General features: G+C 32.4%; 1 protein-coding gene across 1 annotated transcript in view; it reads right to left on the bottom strand.

Moving 5' to 3' along the window:
• Positions 1 to 19,080, bottom strand: part of LOC144440776 (uncharacterized) — a 141,095-nt gene that overhangs the window by 91,112 nt on the left and 30,903 nt on the right. The window contains exons 8-10 of the mRNA XM_078130155.1: positions 3,554 to 3,694; positions 1,834 to 2,022; positions 33 to 89 (exon numbers count right to left, since the gene is read on the bottom strand). Coding sequence (XP_077986281.1) covers positions 33 to 89; positions 1,834 to 2,022; positions 3,554 to 3,694 — 387 coding nt within the window. The remainder of the gene's footprint in view (positions 1 to 32; positions 90 to 1,833; positions 2,023 to 3,553; positions 3,695 to 19,080) is intronic.

The following is a 19,080-nucleotide window of genomic DNA, read 5'->3' as shown; positions in this document are numbered from 1 at the left end:
GTCAGTCTGTAAGGTAAGAAGACGTATCTTACTGTCAGTGGTTTCCAAAGGTGGAAGAGTGGTAAGATCATCACGGATAACTATGTTAGCTGTCAGGGTGAAAATACAATAAGTTACATGCACAATTTCAGCCCAAGCACCAACTAGTTTTAGAATCCTTCAAAATAAAAAGACAACATAATTATCCCAAAACAAAGCTTCAAATACCAGATTTAAACTGAATGCCTCCCGTAAGGGAATCAATAATTATGTAAATAACTCATTAAACTAAAAAGCTATGGTAACAGACTTTGTTTTTTGGACAAGTGTGCTTTCTTAGGTTATGCAAGAGTGTATGATACTGCTTAATTACTGAATATCATTCATTATTCAAAATACTCATTAAAGAAAAAGTTGTAGCAACAAACTTCATAGAACAGGTGCGTATTATTATGATGTATGTATCATATTATACGAAATTTGAAGCTTGCATTTTTAAGATACAACCTAGTTACCTAAAATCATTAATTATGCAAATTTTTCATTAAAACTAAGCTATATAAACGATTTTATAGGACATATCCGCTTTGTTATGGTTAACGTATGGACTAAATTGTATTGGAATTGAAGTATGCAGTCTTAAGATATAGCCTAATTACCGAAAATCATTAATTATGCAAATTATTCATTAACACTGTAAGGTACATCAACTAACTTTATAGGACATACACAATTTGTTATGGTTAATGTATGTACTGAATTGTATTGAAATTGAAGTATGCAGTCGTAAGATATAGCCTAATTATCAAGAATCATTAATTATGCAAATTATTCATTAACACTGAAAGGTACACCAACAAGCTTTACAGGACACATGTGATTGTTATGGTTAACGTGTGTACTGAATTATATTGGAATTGAAGTATGTATTCTTAAGATATAGCCTAATTACTGAAAATCATTAATTATGCAAATTATTCATTAACACTGTATGGTGCATCAACAAACTTGATAGGACATATGTGTTTTCTTATGGTTAACGTATGTACTAAATTATGTTGAATTTGAAGTATGTATTCTTAAGATATAGCCTAATTACCAAAAATAATTAATTATGCAAATTTTTCATTAACGCTGTAAGATACATCAACGAATTTTATAGGACAAATGTATGTTGTTATGTTGAATGAATATGCTAAATTATATTGAAATTGAAGTATGCAGTCTTAAGATACTAGTATTGCGTAATTAGTTGATTTCATTAATATGCAAATTTCTCTAATTAAACATTAACAGATCTGGCTCAAAACCTAATCAGGTCTAGCTATTACCCTAAAGATTATATATCCCAAATTTCATTACAATTGAGCCAGCCGATTTTTAGAAAATGATGACACAGACAGACAGACAGACAGACAGACAGACACACAGACACACCTTCCCCTTTTAATACCTCCCGTACCCTTACGGGAGGTAAAAATGAAAGTACTGCCAATAGTACTAATGCATGACCATGCAATGATAAAATGTTTACTAATAGATACCGCTTACATTCTTAGTATATTCAGTACAATGGCTTTCTGGTCACATACACATACACAGACACGGACACGGACACAGACACAGACACAAAAACACCTACATACATACATACACACATCAACATACACACACATGCACACAGACACATACATGTCGACTAGATAATCCTATAAAGCTATTACATCCTAGTTCAGTTGCTTGGCCAAAAGTTATAAGCATTTCACCAAAGATTGCATATTGTGACCCGTATTGCCATAGAATGCTGTCAACAAATAAAAAACCTTTATAGAAGCTGTAACCATGGAAACTTACCAGTGGATTCTGAGACAACAGCAGGGTCAAGACCAACACCTGCTATGGTTCTTGCTGTTACTGATACTATATAACGTTTACCGGACAACAAACCACTTATATTATATGACTGGTCATCTGTAGCCACATGACCATGTGTAGAATTTTTGAAACCCTCTAGAATGCCCTCCGTAAGTAGGGTAGGATTGCCTTTAACAAAAGAGAAATGAAAATTAAGTTGTATCATAAATCTATGAAATTGAAAAGACCGCCAATGGTGTTGTAGCACAACTGTACAGTTTTTAAAAATGTTTATCCATATGCTAGTCCATGCTAACAATGGGTGTTCATTTGCTGAATGACTATCCAGTTGCCTATCCAACCATGTTGCTATCTTTGCCCTATATGAGATAATTTGGCTGTTGCTATGGGTGTGGTCATATTGTTAGATATATTTGCATACATTTTTGAATGTTTTTGTTCACTTGTGTATGAATTCCTGATATTATCTTTGCAATATATGTCATCATTTGGCTGACGCTATGGATGTGGTCTTGTTGCTACGCATATTTGCATACATTTTAAAATGTTTATTCATTTGTCTATGAATCCTCTTATCTTTGCAATATATGTGATCATTTGCCCGTTGCTATGGGCGTGGTCTTGTTGTTAGGCAAATTTACATACATTTTTTGAATGTTTATTCAATTGTCTATTAATCCCCATTATCTTTGTGAAATACACGACTATTTTGACTGTTGCTATGGGCGTGGTCATGGTTGCTAGGGATATTTGCATACATTTTTTTGAATGTGTACTCACTTGCCTACCAGATGTTATTTGACCAAAATATACTGCCATTTGGTTGTTGCTAAGGGCGTGGTCATGGTTGCTAGGGCCAATTGTGTCAAAATATTTTTAAGAAAATCTGCAGAATAACACTTCTAGAAACATCTCACCAAGTTTCAGGCTCATTGACCAAGTACTTTTTGAGATATAAATTTTTTGACCAAAATTCACATTTTCACACCTAATTTGCATATTACTGATGAGATAATTATATGCTTAATATTTCTTCATCTACACACCAACGGATGCATCCCTATTAAATTTCAGCCCAATCTGCTGAGTAGTGTTGGAATTATAGGTTTTTGACCAAAAAGACACATTTTTAGCCCTAATTTGCATATTACAAAGGGAATCATCATGTCATGATCAAATCTTAATTTACTCACCCCTAAGAATATTCCCACCAAATTTCATGCCAATCTGCCCAGTACTTTTGGAGTGTCAGTTTTTTTTACCAAAAATCATCTTTGATGCAATTATTTTCATTTGAACAATTTCCTAACTAGACACCAGAAGTAACATGACCACCAAATATCAAAGCAATCAGGCCAGCATTTTTTGACTTTAAGTTGTTTACACACATACACACACATACTTCACATTGCCTATAGTACTACCGAACATGACTTCAATTGTGCTAAAAAAAACAAACAGAATTATATAGTTATAGCCTGTCTACATTTCAAATCTCAGGCTTGTTTTTCATTATCATCAGTTTCAACTCATTGTGGTAGTTTGCTGATGAGGAGAGATTATGCTATGTCAGACTAATTTTATCATTCATGACGTCATTATGTAAATTGTGTACTCAGACATACGTAAACACATAGATGGATGGAAGAATGGAGCCCATTGTAAATAATCTAATTTTAAAATGTCAAATACAACAAACCTTGTACAGTACTTGAAACAGCATATTTAATAACATAATCTGTAATAATGCCATTCCTTGATTCAACAGGTGGTGACTGCCATACAACGTACAAGTGTCTTGTACCCTTCACGATTTCCAAGTTTTCTACACGGCCAGGTACTGAAAATTAAGTAAGTCATAATCAAAACAAAATACAAACATTTACATATCTATTGATGACATTGATAGTGATGATGTACTTTGTGGATACAGTGTGGACGACTTTCACTCACATATAAAAAAAATTAGCACCAATAGCTTGTAGCACAACTATACATTTCTTACATATGTTTATCCACATGCTTATCGATGCTAGGTATGTGTTCATTTGCTGAATGGTTATCCAGTTGCCTATCCAGCGCTGTTGTTATCTTTGCAATATACATGATAATTTGGCTGTTGCTATGGGTGTGATCATGTTGCTAGACATATTTGTATATTTTTCGAATATTTGTTCACTTGTCTATTAATCCGTGATGTTATTTTTGCGATATAACATCATCATATGGCTGTTGCTATGGGTGTGGTGTTGTTGCTAGGCAAATGTATATACATTGTTTGAATATTTACTCATCTATTAATCTCTGTTGTTATCTTTGCAATATATGCGATAATTTGGCTGTTGCTATTGTCATGGTCTTCTTGCTAGGCATATTTCCATACACTTTTTGAATGTTTATTCACTTGTCTAAAAAATATGTTATCTTTGTAAAATACACCATCTTTAGGCTGTTTCTATGCGAGTAGTCATGGTTGCTAGGGATATGTGCATACAACTTTTGAACATTTACTTACTTGCCTACCAGATGATGTTATTTTAGCAAAATATACTGTCATTTGGTTGTTGCTAAGGGCATGGTAAAGGTTGCTATGTTTTAAACAAAATCTGAAGAATAACACTTCTAGAAACATCTCACCACATTTCAGTCTCATTGGCCAAGGACTTTTTGAGATATAAATTTGTAACCAAAATTCACATTTTTACACCTAATTTGCATACCACTGATGAGATCATTATATAGTTTCACATATATAAACCCCTAGATGTATCCCCACTAAATTTCATCCCAATCTGCTCAGTAGTTTTGGACTGGAAGACTTTTAACCAAAAAAGATTTGCATTTTACTGATGGAATCATCATGCCATGAACAAATCTACACACCCATTAAATTTCAGACCAATCTGCCCAGTAGTTTCCGAGTTTAAGTTTTTTGGCCAAAAATCACAGTGACATGTGCCCTGCCTATTCCATTGCATTACTATTCATGAGTAGGTACATGAACACTAATTAGGGGCTGGGTTACTCATAATAAAATTTGAAATATGAGTGAAACTACTTGGGGCACATGAAAGCCCAAAACACTGGCAATTGTTTATAAAGTACATGCATTTCTTTGTGTCATAAGGTCCAAACATCCACTTAAACCCTTGTTATGTATGATGTTTTGGATGTACTGGTATAGAGCAATATGCTTTTGAAATGTCTACAACAGCAAAGTAACAATTTTTTTAGTCATATTACAAGTAACATCATCAATAGAATTATATGTGATTTTTGGTGGAAACATCCAATCATTAATTGATTTACCCAAAGGTCTACTACAGTCGATAATAGGCCTAGGTTCATCAGTACTCTTTTTAGGAATGGCACCATAAGCGTGTACACAGTCAGGTTTTTGCCTGCCACAATATGCAGTTTTACCTTGTGAAAGTTCTGATAAAATGAGTTTATCAAGTTTTGGTTTAGTGTCATTGTTTGTAGCTGACTTGTAATTGTTACATTCATAACTTTCAATAGTACTGTTACCATCAATTAATTTGAAACCATGGCAAATACCATCCAGTAGAAAGTCCTTGTCCGGATTGTCGGTTAATTTATTCTCCCAAGCAAGAGTTTTTAGTTGAGATCACGGAAGGGTCGTCTCCGGATAACTGTAGGTAGAAGCGTAATTTAACGTAGATGGAAATTCAGTATTGCAGGGTTTATCCTTGTTTTTCTGATAGTTTCATAGAGTCCAAGAGGGAGACCAATCACGGCATTTTTGTCAAAGTAAACACAAGTTGTGGTGATGCGACAGTAGCCTTATGTTCAACTTTAATAGTGTTTTGAAATGTTCATTTCTCAGATTTCATTTTGAAATCGGCTGATTTCTGATATACAGTTGTATGTATTACAGTCATCTTTTCTATGGCTGAACTCATTCCAAAGTTATCTGCACATGTGCATATCAGCAAGTGGCTGTGTTATTGTTACATTGTCCAGTGTTAAAGCGTATACAGGCTCGTACTTTCTCCCACTGCTGGGGTTGTCTCTCTGTTTTCCTGGCTGTGAAATCGGTTTAATGGACCGAAGGCAACATTGTTCGCATCTGAATTTGAGGGTCCCCAATTGACACTTATAACACACCGCATACTCAACTCTCGGTCATGATTGGTCAATGCGACATCACATGTTATGGACCATTCTCACGCTGTTCCATGATAAATGATAAATGACGTAGCAGGCACTAATTAATAGAACTCCATTGATTAGTGCCTCATGATGACGTCATCTATGTGTGTGAATACAGACATCACTTTCAAAGAACAACAAATTGTAAATATGTCTGGCTCGTCTGCAACTACAACCGCAAGCAGCAGCCAAAGCAGTGAATTGTATTCTCGATTCATCGAAATTTCAGAAGAAGAACTGGCCAACATTGTCTCTGAGAAAGACTCTAAACAAGTCATTGAGAATAACATAGTCCCCGCTATAATTAGGTTTTAAGGAATTATCACTACTCTGATCACGCAACAACATTTGTGAACCTAAATCAAACAGACTTAGATATGTTGTGTGTGCTTGTTGGACATGGAATATGCCTACAACAATAAAGGATTGGTTGGGTATGGGGGATCATATCACGATGAAAATGGAGTCTGAGTTATGGCTTTGGACATGGAAAATTCACAAACAAAATGGCTGCCAGGCAGCCATATATTGGATCGTATCATGACGAAAATGGATATGCACATGTATGTCATAGAACGCTGTCCTATTACCAACTTTGAATGAGATCTGTTCAAGCATGTCTTAGTAATGGCTTTGGACAAGGAAAATTCACAAACAAAATGGCTGCCAGGCAGCCATATTGGATCGTATCACGACAAAAATGGATATGCACATGTATGTCATAGAACACTGTCCTAATACCAACTTTGAATGAGATCTGTTCAAGCATGTCTGAGTTATGGCTTTGGACATGGAAAATTCACAAACAAAATGGCTGCCAGGCAGCCATATTGGATCGTATCATGACGAAAATGGATATGCACAAGTATGTCATAGAACACTGTCCTAATGCCAACTTTGAATGAGATCTGTTTAAGCATGTCTGAGTTATGGCTTTGGACATGAAAATTTGCAAACAAAATGGCTGCCAGGCAGCCATATTGGATCGTATCACGACGAAAACGGATATGCACATGTATGTCATAGAACACTGTCCTAATACCAACTTTGTATGAGATCTGTTCAAGCATGTCTGAGTTATGGCTTTGGACATGAAAATTCGCAAACAAAATGGCTGCCAGGCGGCCATATTGGATCGTATCATGAAACAAATTGACGTGCATATGTATGCCATTGTATGTTGTCCCTGTACCAAATTTTAAAAAAATCAGTCCAGGCATCTCCAAGAAACAGCTGCGGACAGACGGATGGACGGACGCACGGACAGACGCATGGATGCACGGACAGACGGAACCCAATCCATAAGTCCCCGTCCCGGACTTCGTCCGGCGGGGACTAAAAAACAAAGACAGTAATCAAGACAGCGGTTGGTATTTTGGAGAACTATTGTGCCATTGGGACAACTCTCACAGTTATAGAATGGAGAAGTTTGTCATAATTATTTTAGTGTGTTGTGATGTATGGTTCTTGTTTGGTGTGTTATTATAAAACACATGTTGACTGACATTATTTGGGCAATAGCATATGTTTGTTGCCCCTTGGGACTAGCCATTCACACCAAAACAGTCTTGTTTCCACTCAGGCAACATGTGTACACTGTACGCTCAATGTCATCACGGCACTTGTTGTCGTACAACATACAGGCATTTGCTTTGTATTATACTGGCCTTACTTGCTATGAACATCAGATTTTGAACGTATCCGCTAATTTTGTCAGAGTTCTGATCGATCATAATATTCAAAATTCTCATATCTCCTTCCCAAAATTGAGCCCAACTTATCTCATCAACTCTTTTGCTTGTTTACTGTTGTCAAGGCAGATTAGTTCACAGGGACAGAGTATGGAGTGATGTTGGGCACAAAAGCATCAGGGAAAGTGTTACATTGTTGGTTAGAACACTCACTGGAGGCAGTACTTCACTTCGATGGGCCCAAGGTGGGTAAACGGCTAAGTAATTGTTCAATGTTTTCCAGAGTGTGTAGTAATGGCACATCATCAGTAGATGAATGTTTAACTGGTACCTCTTTTGGCGTCAGTTCATCGCAACTCAATCTAGTACACGATCCTTGAAATTTCCCCTTAAGATCACCGGAAGTAGCACTGAGGGTTTGGGCGGGATGTGCTTCTTTTTCAGCATGATGAGGTAAAGATGCCCCAGGCCTAGTCAGGCCAAGTTGATCACCACTGCACAGTGAGTCGACTGCTTCCCTGAGAAGACATCGCTGACCCAGTAAAATTTCTAGGTCTCGAAGAAAAAAACAAACTTGGTGATCCATAAATCTAACTGCTGTTTGCTGAGAAACTCAGTGTAGTTTTGTCTGAAGCAAGAGGTGGAGTTTGATACAGTACTGTGGAATTCTGGTGTGAGCTTATACGCGTGATAAAGTCACAGAAGCCGGAAGCTGTATTTGAAACTCATCTAAAGCTGAGACACAGTGAAACAGTAGTGGAAGACCATTGAAGGGTGTTCAATCTTTGGGATAGTACAACACAGTTGGGGTTAGCTATCTGGAACCATTGAAAGAAAACTTCATCGTCAAAGGGAAATAGTTATCCACAATGCAACATGTGATAAAGGACTTGCTCAGGGGTTGCAGTTGAGAGGGGCTCGATTAGCTGGACTAACTTTGGAGCTTTGGAGAGCTGATTAAAGAACTTTATCGTGACAACTCTGTGCATTTATTCATAAAACATTGCCAAATAAATTTTCTGAGATTTTTATTTTTTTCCTTTCATTTCTGTGTGTGAATTTATTTTGGAATGCTTTGATGCTGTATCCAGTGAGGCTGTAAGCCAAACCCAAGTAAGTACACAAAGTTACATAAGCTAAGTGGAAAAAATATCTCGGAGACAATAGGGTTACTATCCATTATCTTTAGGAAGTGTATGTTGCTACAACATATTAAGGTTTAGTGGGGATTGGTTTGGGAAAACAGTGAAATTATACACGTAAACATCTGGGTGTCAGTACTGGGTGATACTGTTGCTGAGGGTGAGTCGAGATCTCTATTTGATCTCAGACCACTAACGAAGTGGTCTGAGATTTGATCTAATCTGCGGGATTTGATAAACCTTACAGTGGGCGATAACATTGCAGAAGAGTGGTGGCAGCATAGTGTTAAGAGAGTATATTGTTGGTATAACCTGCGGTGTGAGTGTGCGTTGAGTTTGAAGTGGTTTCACCCTGTGTAGTCATGTCAAACAAAAGACAAGACACTCCAGTTAATGGGGGGGGGGGGTCTCTCTCATAGCCGACAATGCCCTTGTTGACTCCAATGGGTCAACAATATCACTTGGATGGAATCAAACTTGAAAGGGATTTTGAACCCAGGAGTAGGGACGGGGTTGTTGCTGGTGCTGAAGTAAAAGATGTTCAAACTAAACTCGACCTTTTATCTCTTCAATATGAGTTAGAAAAGGAGAAACGATTAGCTGACAAAGAAAGAAGAGTCTAGCCACAGGGAGCTCAGGCTCAGTTAGTTTTGTTTACAAATACAAACAAACAAGTAAACAAATAAACAGACAAAACACAAACAAGTAAAAACAAATATACACACAAACAAATAAACGAGTAAACAAACAAATAAACAAAACAAATAAACAGACAAACAAACAAACAAAAACAAACAAAATAAACCGACACATGAGTAGATACATACATGAGTAAATGACAACAAACCAACGAACAAACACTACCCCCCCCCCCCCCCCACATGGTCACATCTGGAAATAACCCAAAAGGGTTGAGACTGATCAACATCCATACCCAAAAGCGAGTACTATTATAATTTTCGTATCCTGAAAAAAATATGCCATAATTTGACTTCAGATCAGTCAAAAATCCACCTCGCTAGAACAAATATGCTTAGAACTCACATTTTACCAGGCGAAATTGACAGCAAAATGAACACAAAGGCTGAAATCCCGACGATTCCTGAGTTGTTGCTCTGTGGAATCTTGTCATTTTTAAAGCTTGTTGCAAACGTTTAAAACACGCGGGCTACCTATTTGAATTTCCAATTTAAATATTCATGTAACCGTCGCGAGTCACTCAGTCAAATTGGAAATTCAAAAAGGTTTACAATCACTTTCTATAATATATCCTGTTTATAATCACTTTCTATAATATATCCTGTTTATAATCACTTGCTATAATATCCTCTCCACTGTTTATAATCACTTTCTATAATATCCTCTCCACTGTTTATAATCACTTTCTATAATATCCTCTCCAATATTTATAATCACTTTCTATAATATCCTCTCCAATATTTATAATCACTTTCTATAATATCCTCTCCGATGTTTATAATCACTTTCTATAATATCCTCTCCACTGTTTATATTTACTTTCTATAATATCCTTTCCACTGTTTATAATCACTTTCTATAATATCCTCTCCACTGTTTATAATCACTTTCTATAATATCTTCTTCACTGTTTATAATCACTTTCTATAATATCCTCTCCCCTGTTTATAATCACTTTCTATAAAATCCTCTCCACTGTTTATAATCACTTTCTATAATATATCCTGTTTATAATCACTTTCTATAATATCCTCTCCAATATTTATAATCACTTTCTATAATATCCTCTCCGATGTTTATAATCACTTTCTATAATATCCTCTCCACTGTTTATATTTACTTTCTATAATATCCTCTCCACTGTTTATAATCACTTTCTATAAAATCCTCTCCACTGTTTATAATCACTTTCTATAATATCCTCTCAACTGTTTATAATCACTTTCTATAAAATCCTCTCCACTGTTTATAATCACTTTCTATAATATCCTCTCAACTGTTTATAATCACTTTCTATAATATCTTCTCCGCTGTTCATAATCACTTTCAATAATATCCTCTCCACTGTTTATAATCACTTTCTATAAAATCCTCTCCACTGTTTATAATCACTTTCTATAAAATCCTCTCCACTGTTTATAATCACTTTCTATATCTTTTCCACTGTTTATAATCACTTTCTTTAAAATCCTCTCCACTGTTTATAATCACTTGCTATAATATTCTCTCCAACGTTTATAATCACTTTCTATAATATCCTCTCCACTGTTTATAATCACTTTCTATAATATCCTTTCCACTGTTTATAATCACTTTCTATAATATCCTCTCCACTGTTTATAATCACTTTCTATAAAATCCTCTCCAATGTTTATAATAACTTTCTATAATACCCCCTCAACTGTTCATAATCACTTTCAATAATATCCTTTCCACTGTTTATAATCACTTTCTATAATATCCTCTCCACTGTTTATAATCACTTTCTATATCTTTTCCACTGTTTATAATCACTTTCTATAAAATCCTCTCCACTGTTTATAATCACTTGCTATAATATTCTCTCCAACGTTTATAATCACTTTCTATAATATCCTCTCCACTGTTTATAATCACTTTCTATAATATCCTTTCCAATGTTTATAATCACTTTCTATAATATCCTTTCCACTGTTTATAATCACTTTCAATAATATCTTTTCCACTGTTTATAATCACTTGCTATAAAATCCTCTCCACTGTTTATAATCACTTGCTATAATATCTTCTCCACTGTTTATAATCACTTTCTATAATATCTTCTCCACTGTTTATAATCACTTTCTATAATATCCTTTCCACTGTTTATAATCACTTGCTATAAAATCCTCTCCACTGTTTATAATCACTTTCTATAATATCCTTTTCACTGTTTATAATCACTTTCTATAATATCCTCTCCACTGTTTATAATCACTTTCTATCAAATCCTCTCCACTGTTTATAATCACTTTCTATAATATCCTTTTCACTGTTTATAATCACTTTCTATAATATCCTCTCCACTGTTTATAATCACTTTCTATAAAATCCTCTCCAATGTTTATAATCACTTGCTATAATATCCTCTCCACTGTTCATAATCACTTTCAATAATATCCTTTCCACTGTTTATAATCACTTGCTATAATATCCTCTCCACTGTTTATAATCACTTTCTATAATATCCTCTCCACTGTTTATAATCACTTGCTATAATATTCTCTCCAACGTTTATAATCACTTTCTATAATATCATCTCCAATGTTTATAATGACTTTCTATAATATCCTCTTCACCATTTATAATCACTTTCTATATCCTTTTCACCATTTATAATCACTTGCTATAATATTCTCTCCAACATTTACAATCACTTTCTATAATATCATCTCCAATGTTTATAATCACTTTCTATAATATCCTTTTCACCATTTATAATCACTTTCTATAATATCCTTTTCACCATTTACAATCACTTTCTATAATATCCTCTCCCCTGTTTATAATCACTTTCTATAATATCCTTTCCACTGTTTATAATCACTTTCTATAATATCCTCTCCACTGTTTATAATCACTTGCTATAATATCTTCTTCACTGTTTATAATCACTTTCTATAATATCTTCTCCACTGTTTATAATCACTTTCTATAATATCCTCTCCAATGTTTATAATCACTTGCTATAATATCCTCTCCACTGTTTATAATCACTTTCTATAATATCCTCTCCACTGTTTATAATCACTTTCTATAAAATCCTCTCCACTGTTTATAATCACTTTCTATAATATCTTCTTCACTGTTTATAATCACTTTCTATAATATCCTCTCCAATGTTTATAATCACTTTCTATAATATCCTCTCCACTGTTTATAATCACTTTCTATAATATCTTCTTCACTGTTTATAATCACTTTCTATAATATCCTTTCCACTGTTTATAATCACTTTCTATAATATCCTCTCCACTGTTTATAATCACTTGCTATAATATCTTCTTCACTGTTTATAATCACTTTCTATAATATCTTCTCCACTGTTTATAATCACTTTCTATAATATCCTCTCCAATGTTTATAATCACTTGCTATAATATCTTCTCCACTGTTTATAATCACTTTCCATAATATCCTCTCCACTGTTTATAATCACTTTCTATAAAATCCTCTCCACTGTTTATAATCACTTTCTATAATATCTTCTTCACTGTTTATAATCACTTTCTATAATATCCTCTCCAATGTTTATAATCACTTGCTATAATATCCTCTCCACTGTTTATAATCACTTTCTATAATATCCTCTCCACTGTTTATAATCACTTTCTATAAAATCCTCTCCACAGTTTATAATCACTTTCTATAATATCTTCTTCACTGTTTATAATCACTTTCTATAATATCCTCTCCACTGTTTATAATCACTTTCTATAAAATCCTCTCCACTGTTTATAATCACTTTCTATAATATCTTCTTCACTGTTTATAATCACTTTCTATAATATCCTCTCCAATGTTTATAATCACTTTCTATAATATCCTCTCCACTGTTTATAATCACTTTCTATAATATCCTCTCCAATGTTTATAATCACTTTCTATAATATCCTTTTCACCATTTACAATCACTTTCTATAATATCCTCTCCCCTGTTTATAATCACTTTCTATAATATCCTTTCCACTGTTTATAATCACTTTCTATAATATCCTCTCCACTGTTTATAATCACTTGCTATAATATCTTCTTCACTGTTTATAATCACTTTCTATAATATCCTTTCCACTGTTTATAATAACTTTCTATAAAATCCTCTCCACTGTTTATAATCACTTGCTATAATATCTTCTTCACTGTTTATAATCACTTTCTATAATATCTTCTCCACTGTTTATAATCACTTTTTATAATATCCTCTCCAATGTTTATAATCACTTGCTATAATATCCTCTCCACTGTTTATAATCACTTTCTATAATATCCTCTCCACTGTTTATAATCACTTTCTATAAAATCCTCTCCAATGTTTATAATAACTTTCTATAATACTCCCTCAACTGTTCATAATCACTTTCAATAATATCCTTTCCACTGTTTATAATCACTTTCTATAATATCTTCTCCACTGTTCATAATCACTTTCAATAATATCCTCTCCACTGTTTATAATCACTTTCTATAAAATCCTCTCCACTGTTTATAATCACTTTCTATAAAATCCTCTCCACTGTTTATAATCACTTTCTATATCTTTTCCACTGTTTATAATCACTTTCTATAAAATCCTCTCCACTGTTTATAATCACTTGCTATAATATTCTCTCCAACGTTTATAATCACTTTCTATAATATCCTCTCCACTGTTTATAATCACTTTCTATAATATCCTTTCCAATGTTTATAATCACTTTCTATAATATCCTTTCCACTGTTTATAATCACTTTCTATAATATCCTTTCCAATGTTTATAATCACTTTCAATAATATCTTTTCCACTGTTTATAATCACTTGCTATAAAATCCTCTCCACTGTTTATAATCACTTGCTATAATATCTTCTCCACTGTTTATAATCACTTTCTATAATATCTTCTCCACTGTTTATAATCACTTTCTATAATATCCTTTCCACTGTTTATAATCACTTGCTATAAAATCCTCTCCACTGTTTATAATCACTTTCTATAATATCCTTTTCACTGTTTATAATCACTTTCTATAATATCCTCTCCACTGTTTATAATCACTTTCTATCAAATCCTCTCCACTGTTTATAATCACTTTCTATAATATCCTTTTCACTGTTTATAATCACTTTCTATAATATCCTCTCCACTGTTTATAATCACTTTCTATAAAATCCTCTCCAATGTTTATAATCACTTTCTATAAAATCCTCTCCACTGTTCATAATCACTTTCTATAAAATCCTCTCCAATGTTTATAATCACTTTCTATAAAATCCTCTCCACTGTTTATAATCACTTTCTATAAAATCCTCTCCAATGTTTATAATCACTTTCTATAATATCCTCTCCACTGTTTATAATCACTTTCTATAAAATCCTCTCCAATGTTTATAATCACTTTCAATAATATCCTTTCCACTGTTTATAATCACTTGCTATAATATCCTCTCCACTGTTTATAATCACTTTCTATAATATCCTCTCCACTGTTTATAATCACTTGCTATAATATCCTCTCCACTGTTTATAATCACTTGCTATAATATTCTCTCCAACGTTTATAATCACTTTCTATAATATCATCTCCACTGTTTATAATCACTTGCTATAATATCCTCTCCACTGTTTATAATCACTTGCTATAATATCCTCTCCACTGTTTATAATCACTTTCTATAATATCCTCTCCACTGTTTATAATCACTTGCTATAATATTCTCTCCAACGTTTATAATCACTTTCTATAATATCATCTCCAATGTTTATAATGACTTTCTATAATATCCTCTTCACCATTTATAATCACTTTCTATATCCTTTTCACCATTTATAATCACTTGCTATAATATTCTCTCCAACATTTACAATCACTTTCTATAATATCATCTCCAATGTTTATAATCACTTTCTATAATATCCTTTTCACCATTTATAATCACTTTCTATAATATCCTTTTCACCATTTACAATCACTTTCTATAATATCCTCTCCCCTGTTTATAATCACTTTCTATAATATCCTTTCCACTGTTTATAATCACTTTTTATAATATCCTCTCCACTGTTTATAATCACTTGCTATAATATCTTCTTCACTGTTTATAATCACTTTCTATAATATCTTCTCCACTGTTTATAATCACTTTCTATAATATCCTCTCCAATGTTTATAATCACTTGCTATAATATCCTCTCCACTGTTTATAATCACTTTCTATAATATCCTCTCCACTGTTTATAATCACTTTCTATAAAATCCTCTCCACTGTTTATAATCACTTTCTATAATATCTTCTTCACTGTTTATAATCACTTTCTATAATATCCTCTCCAATGTTTATAATCACTTTCTATAATATCCTCTCCACTGTTTATAATCACTTTCTATAATATCCTCTCCAATGTTTATAATCACTTTCTATAATATCCTTTTCACCATTTATAATCACTTTCTATAATATCCTCTCCCCTGTTTATAATCACTTTCTATAATATCCTTTCCACTGTTTATAATCACTTTCTATAATATCCTCTCCACTGTTTATAATCACTTGCTATAATATCTTCTTCACTGTTTATAATCACTTTCTATAATATCTTCTCCACTGTTTATAATCACTTTCTATAATATCCTCTCCAATGTTTATAATCACTTGCTATAATATCCTCTCCACTGTTTATAATCACTTTCCATAATATCCTCTCCACTGTTTATAATCACTTTCTATAAAATCCTCTCCACTGTTTATAATCACTTTCTATAATATCTTCTTCACTGTTTATAATCACTTTCTATAATATCCTCTCCAATGTTTATAATCACTTGCTATAATATCCTCTCCACTGTTTATAATCACTTTCTATAATATCCTCTCCACTGTTTATAATCACTTTCTATAAAATCCTCTCCACAGTTTATAATCACTTTCTATAATATCTTCTTCACTGTTTATAATCACTTTCTATAATATCCTCTCCACTGTTTATAATCACTTTCTATAAAATCCTCTCCACTGTTTATAATCACTTTCTATAATATCTTCTTCACTGTTTATAATCACTTTCTATAATATCCTCTCCAATGTTTATAATCACTTTCTATAATATCCTCTCCACTGTTTATAATCACTTTCTATAATATCCTCTCCAATGTTTATAATCACTTTCTATAATATCCTTTTCACCATTTACAATCACTTTCTATAATATCCTCTCCCCTGTTTATAATCACTTTCTATAATATCCTTTCCACTGTTTATAATCACTTTCTATAATATCCTCTCCACTGTTTATAATCACTTGCTATAATATCTTCTTCACTGTTTATAATCACTTTCTATAATATCCTTTCCACTGTTTATAATAACTTTCTATAAAATCCTCTCCACTGTTTATAATCACTTGCTATAATATCTTCTTCACTGTTTATAATCACTTTCTATAATATCTTCTCCACTGTTTATAATCACTTTTTATAATATCCTCTCCAATGTTTATAATCACTTGCTATAATATCCTCTCCACTGTTTATAATCACTTTCTATAATATCCTCTCCACTGTTTATAATCACTTTCTATAAAATCCTCTCCACTGTTTATAATCACTTTCTATAATATCTTCTTCACTGTTTATAATCACTTTCTATAATATCCTCTCCAATGTTTATAATCACTTTCTATAATATCCTCTGCACTGTTTATAATCACTTTCTATAATATTCTCTCCACTGTTTATAATCACTTTCTATAAAATCCTCCAGTTTATAATCACTTTCTATAATATCCTTTTCACCATTTCTAATCACTTTCTATAATATCCTCTCCAATGTTTATAATCACTTTCTATAATATCCTCTCCAATGTTTATAATCACTTTCTATAATATCCTTTTCACCATTTATAATCACTTTCTATAATATCCTTTTCACCATTTATAATCACTTTCTATAAAATCCTCTCCACTGTTTATAATCACTTTCTATAATATCCTCTCCACTGATTATAATCACTTTATATAATAGACTCTCCAATGTTTATAATCACTTTCTATAATATCCTTTTCACCGTTTATAATCACTTTCTATAATATCCTCTCCACTGATTATAATCACTTTATATAATAGACTCTCCAATGTTTATAATCACTTTCTATAATATCCTTTTCACCGTTTATAATCACTTTCTATAATATCCTCTCCACTGTTTATAATCACTTTCTATAATATCTTCTCCACTGTTTATAATCACTTTCTATAATATCCTCTCCACTGTTTATAATCACTTTCTATATCTTTTCCACTGTTTATAATAACTTTCTATAAAATCCTCTCCACTGTTTATAATCACTTTCTATAATATCCTCTCCACTGTTTATAATCACTTTCTATAATATCTTCTCCACTGTTTATAATCACTTTCTATAATATCCTTTCCACTGTTTATAATCACTTTCTATAATATCTTCTCCACTGTTTATAATCACTTTCTATAATATCCTCTCCACTGTTTATAATCACTTTCTATATCTTTTCCACTGTTTATAATCACTTTCTATAATATCCTCTATTGTTTATAATCACTTTCTATAATATCTTCTTCACTGTTTATAACTTTCTATAATATCCTCTCCACTGTTTATAATCACTTTCTATATCTTTTCCACTGTTTATAATAACTTTCTATAATATCCTCTCCACTGTTTATAATCACTTTCTATAATATCCTCTCCACTGTTTATAATCACTTTCTATAATATCCTCTCCAGTTTATAATCACTTGCTATATCCTTTCCACTGTTTATAATAACTTTCTATAATATCTTCTCCACTGTTTATAATCACTTTCTATAATATCCTTTCCACTGTTTATAATAACTTTCTATAATATCCTCTCCACTGTTTATAATCACTTTCTATAATATCCTCTCCACTGTTTATAATCACTTTCTATAATATCCTTTCCACTGTTTATAATCACTTTCTATATCTTTTCCACTGTTTATAATCACTTTCTATAATATCCTCTGCACTGTTTATAATCACTTTCTATAATATCCTCTCCACTGTTTATAATCACTTTCTATAATATCTTCTTCACTGTTTATAATAACTTTCTATAATATCCTTTCCAATGTTTATAATCACTTTCTATAATATCTTCTTCACTGTTTATAATCACTTTCTATAATATCCTTTCCAATGTTTATAATCACTTTCTATAATATCCTCTCCACTGTTTATAATCACTTTCTATAATATCCTCTCCACTGTTTATAATCACTTTCTATAATATCTTCTTCACTGTTTATAATAACTTTCTGTAATATCCTTTCCAATGTTTATAATCACTTTCTATAATATCTTCTTCACTGTTTATAATCACTTTCTATAATATCCTCTCCACTGTTTATAATCACTTTCTATAATATCTTCTTCACTGTTTATAATAACTTTCTATAATATCCTTTCCAATGTTTATAATCACTTTCTATAATATCTTCTCCACTGTTTATAATCACTTTCTATAAT

Source organism: Glandiceps talaboti, chromosome 10 (genome assembly GCF_964340395.1).
Source record: "Glandiceps talaboti chromosome 10, keGlaTala1.1, whole genome shotgun sequence".
NCBI lineage: Eukaryota > Metazoa > Hemichordata > Enteropneusta > Spengelidae > Glandiceps > Glandiceps talaboti.
This window is presented reverse-complemented; position numbering and strand designations above follow the sequence as displayed.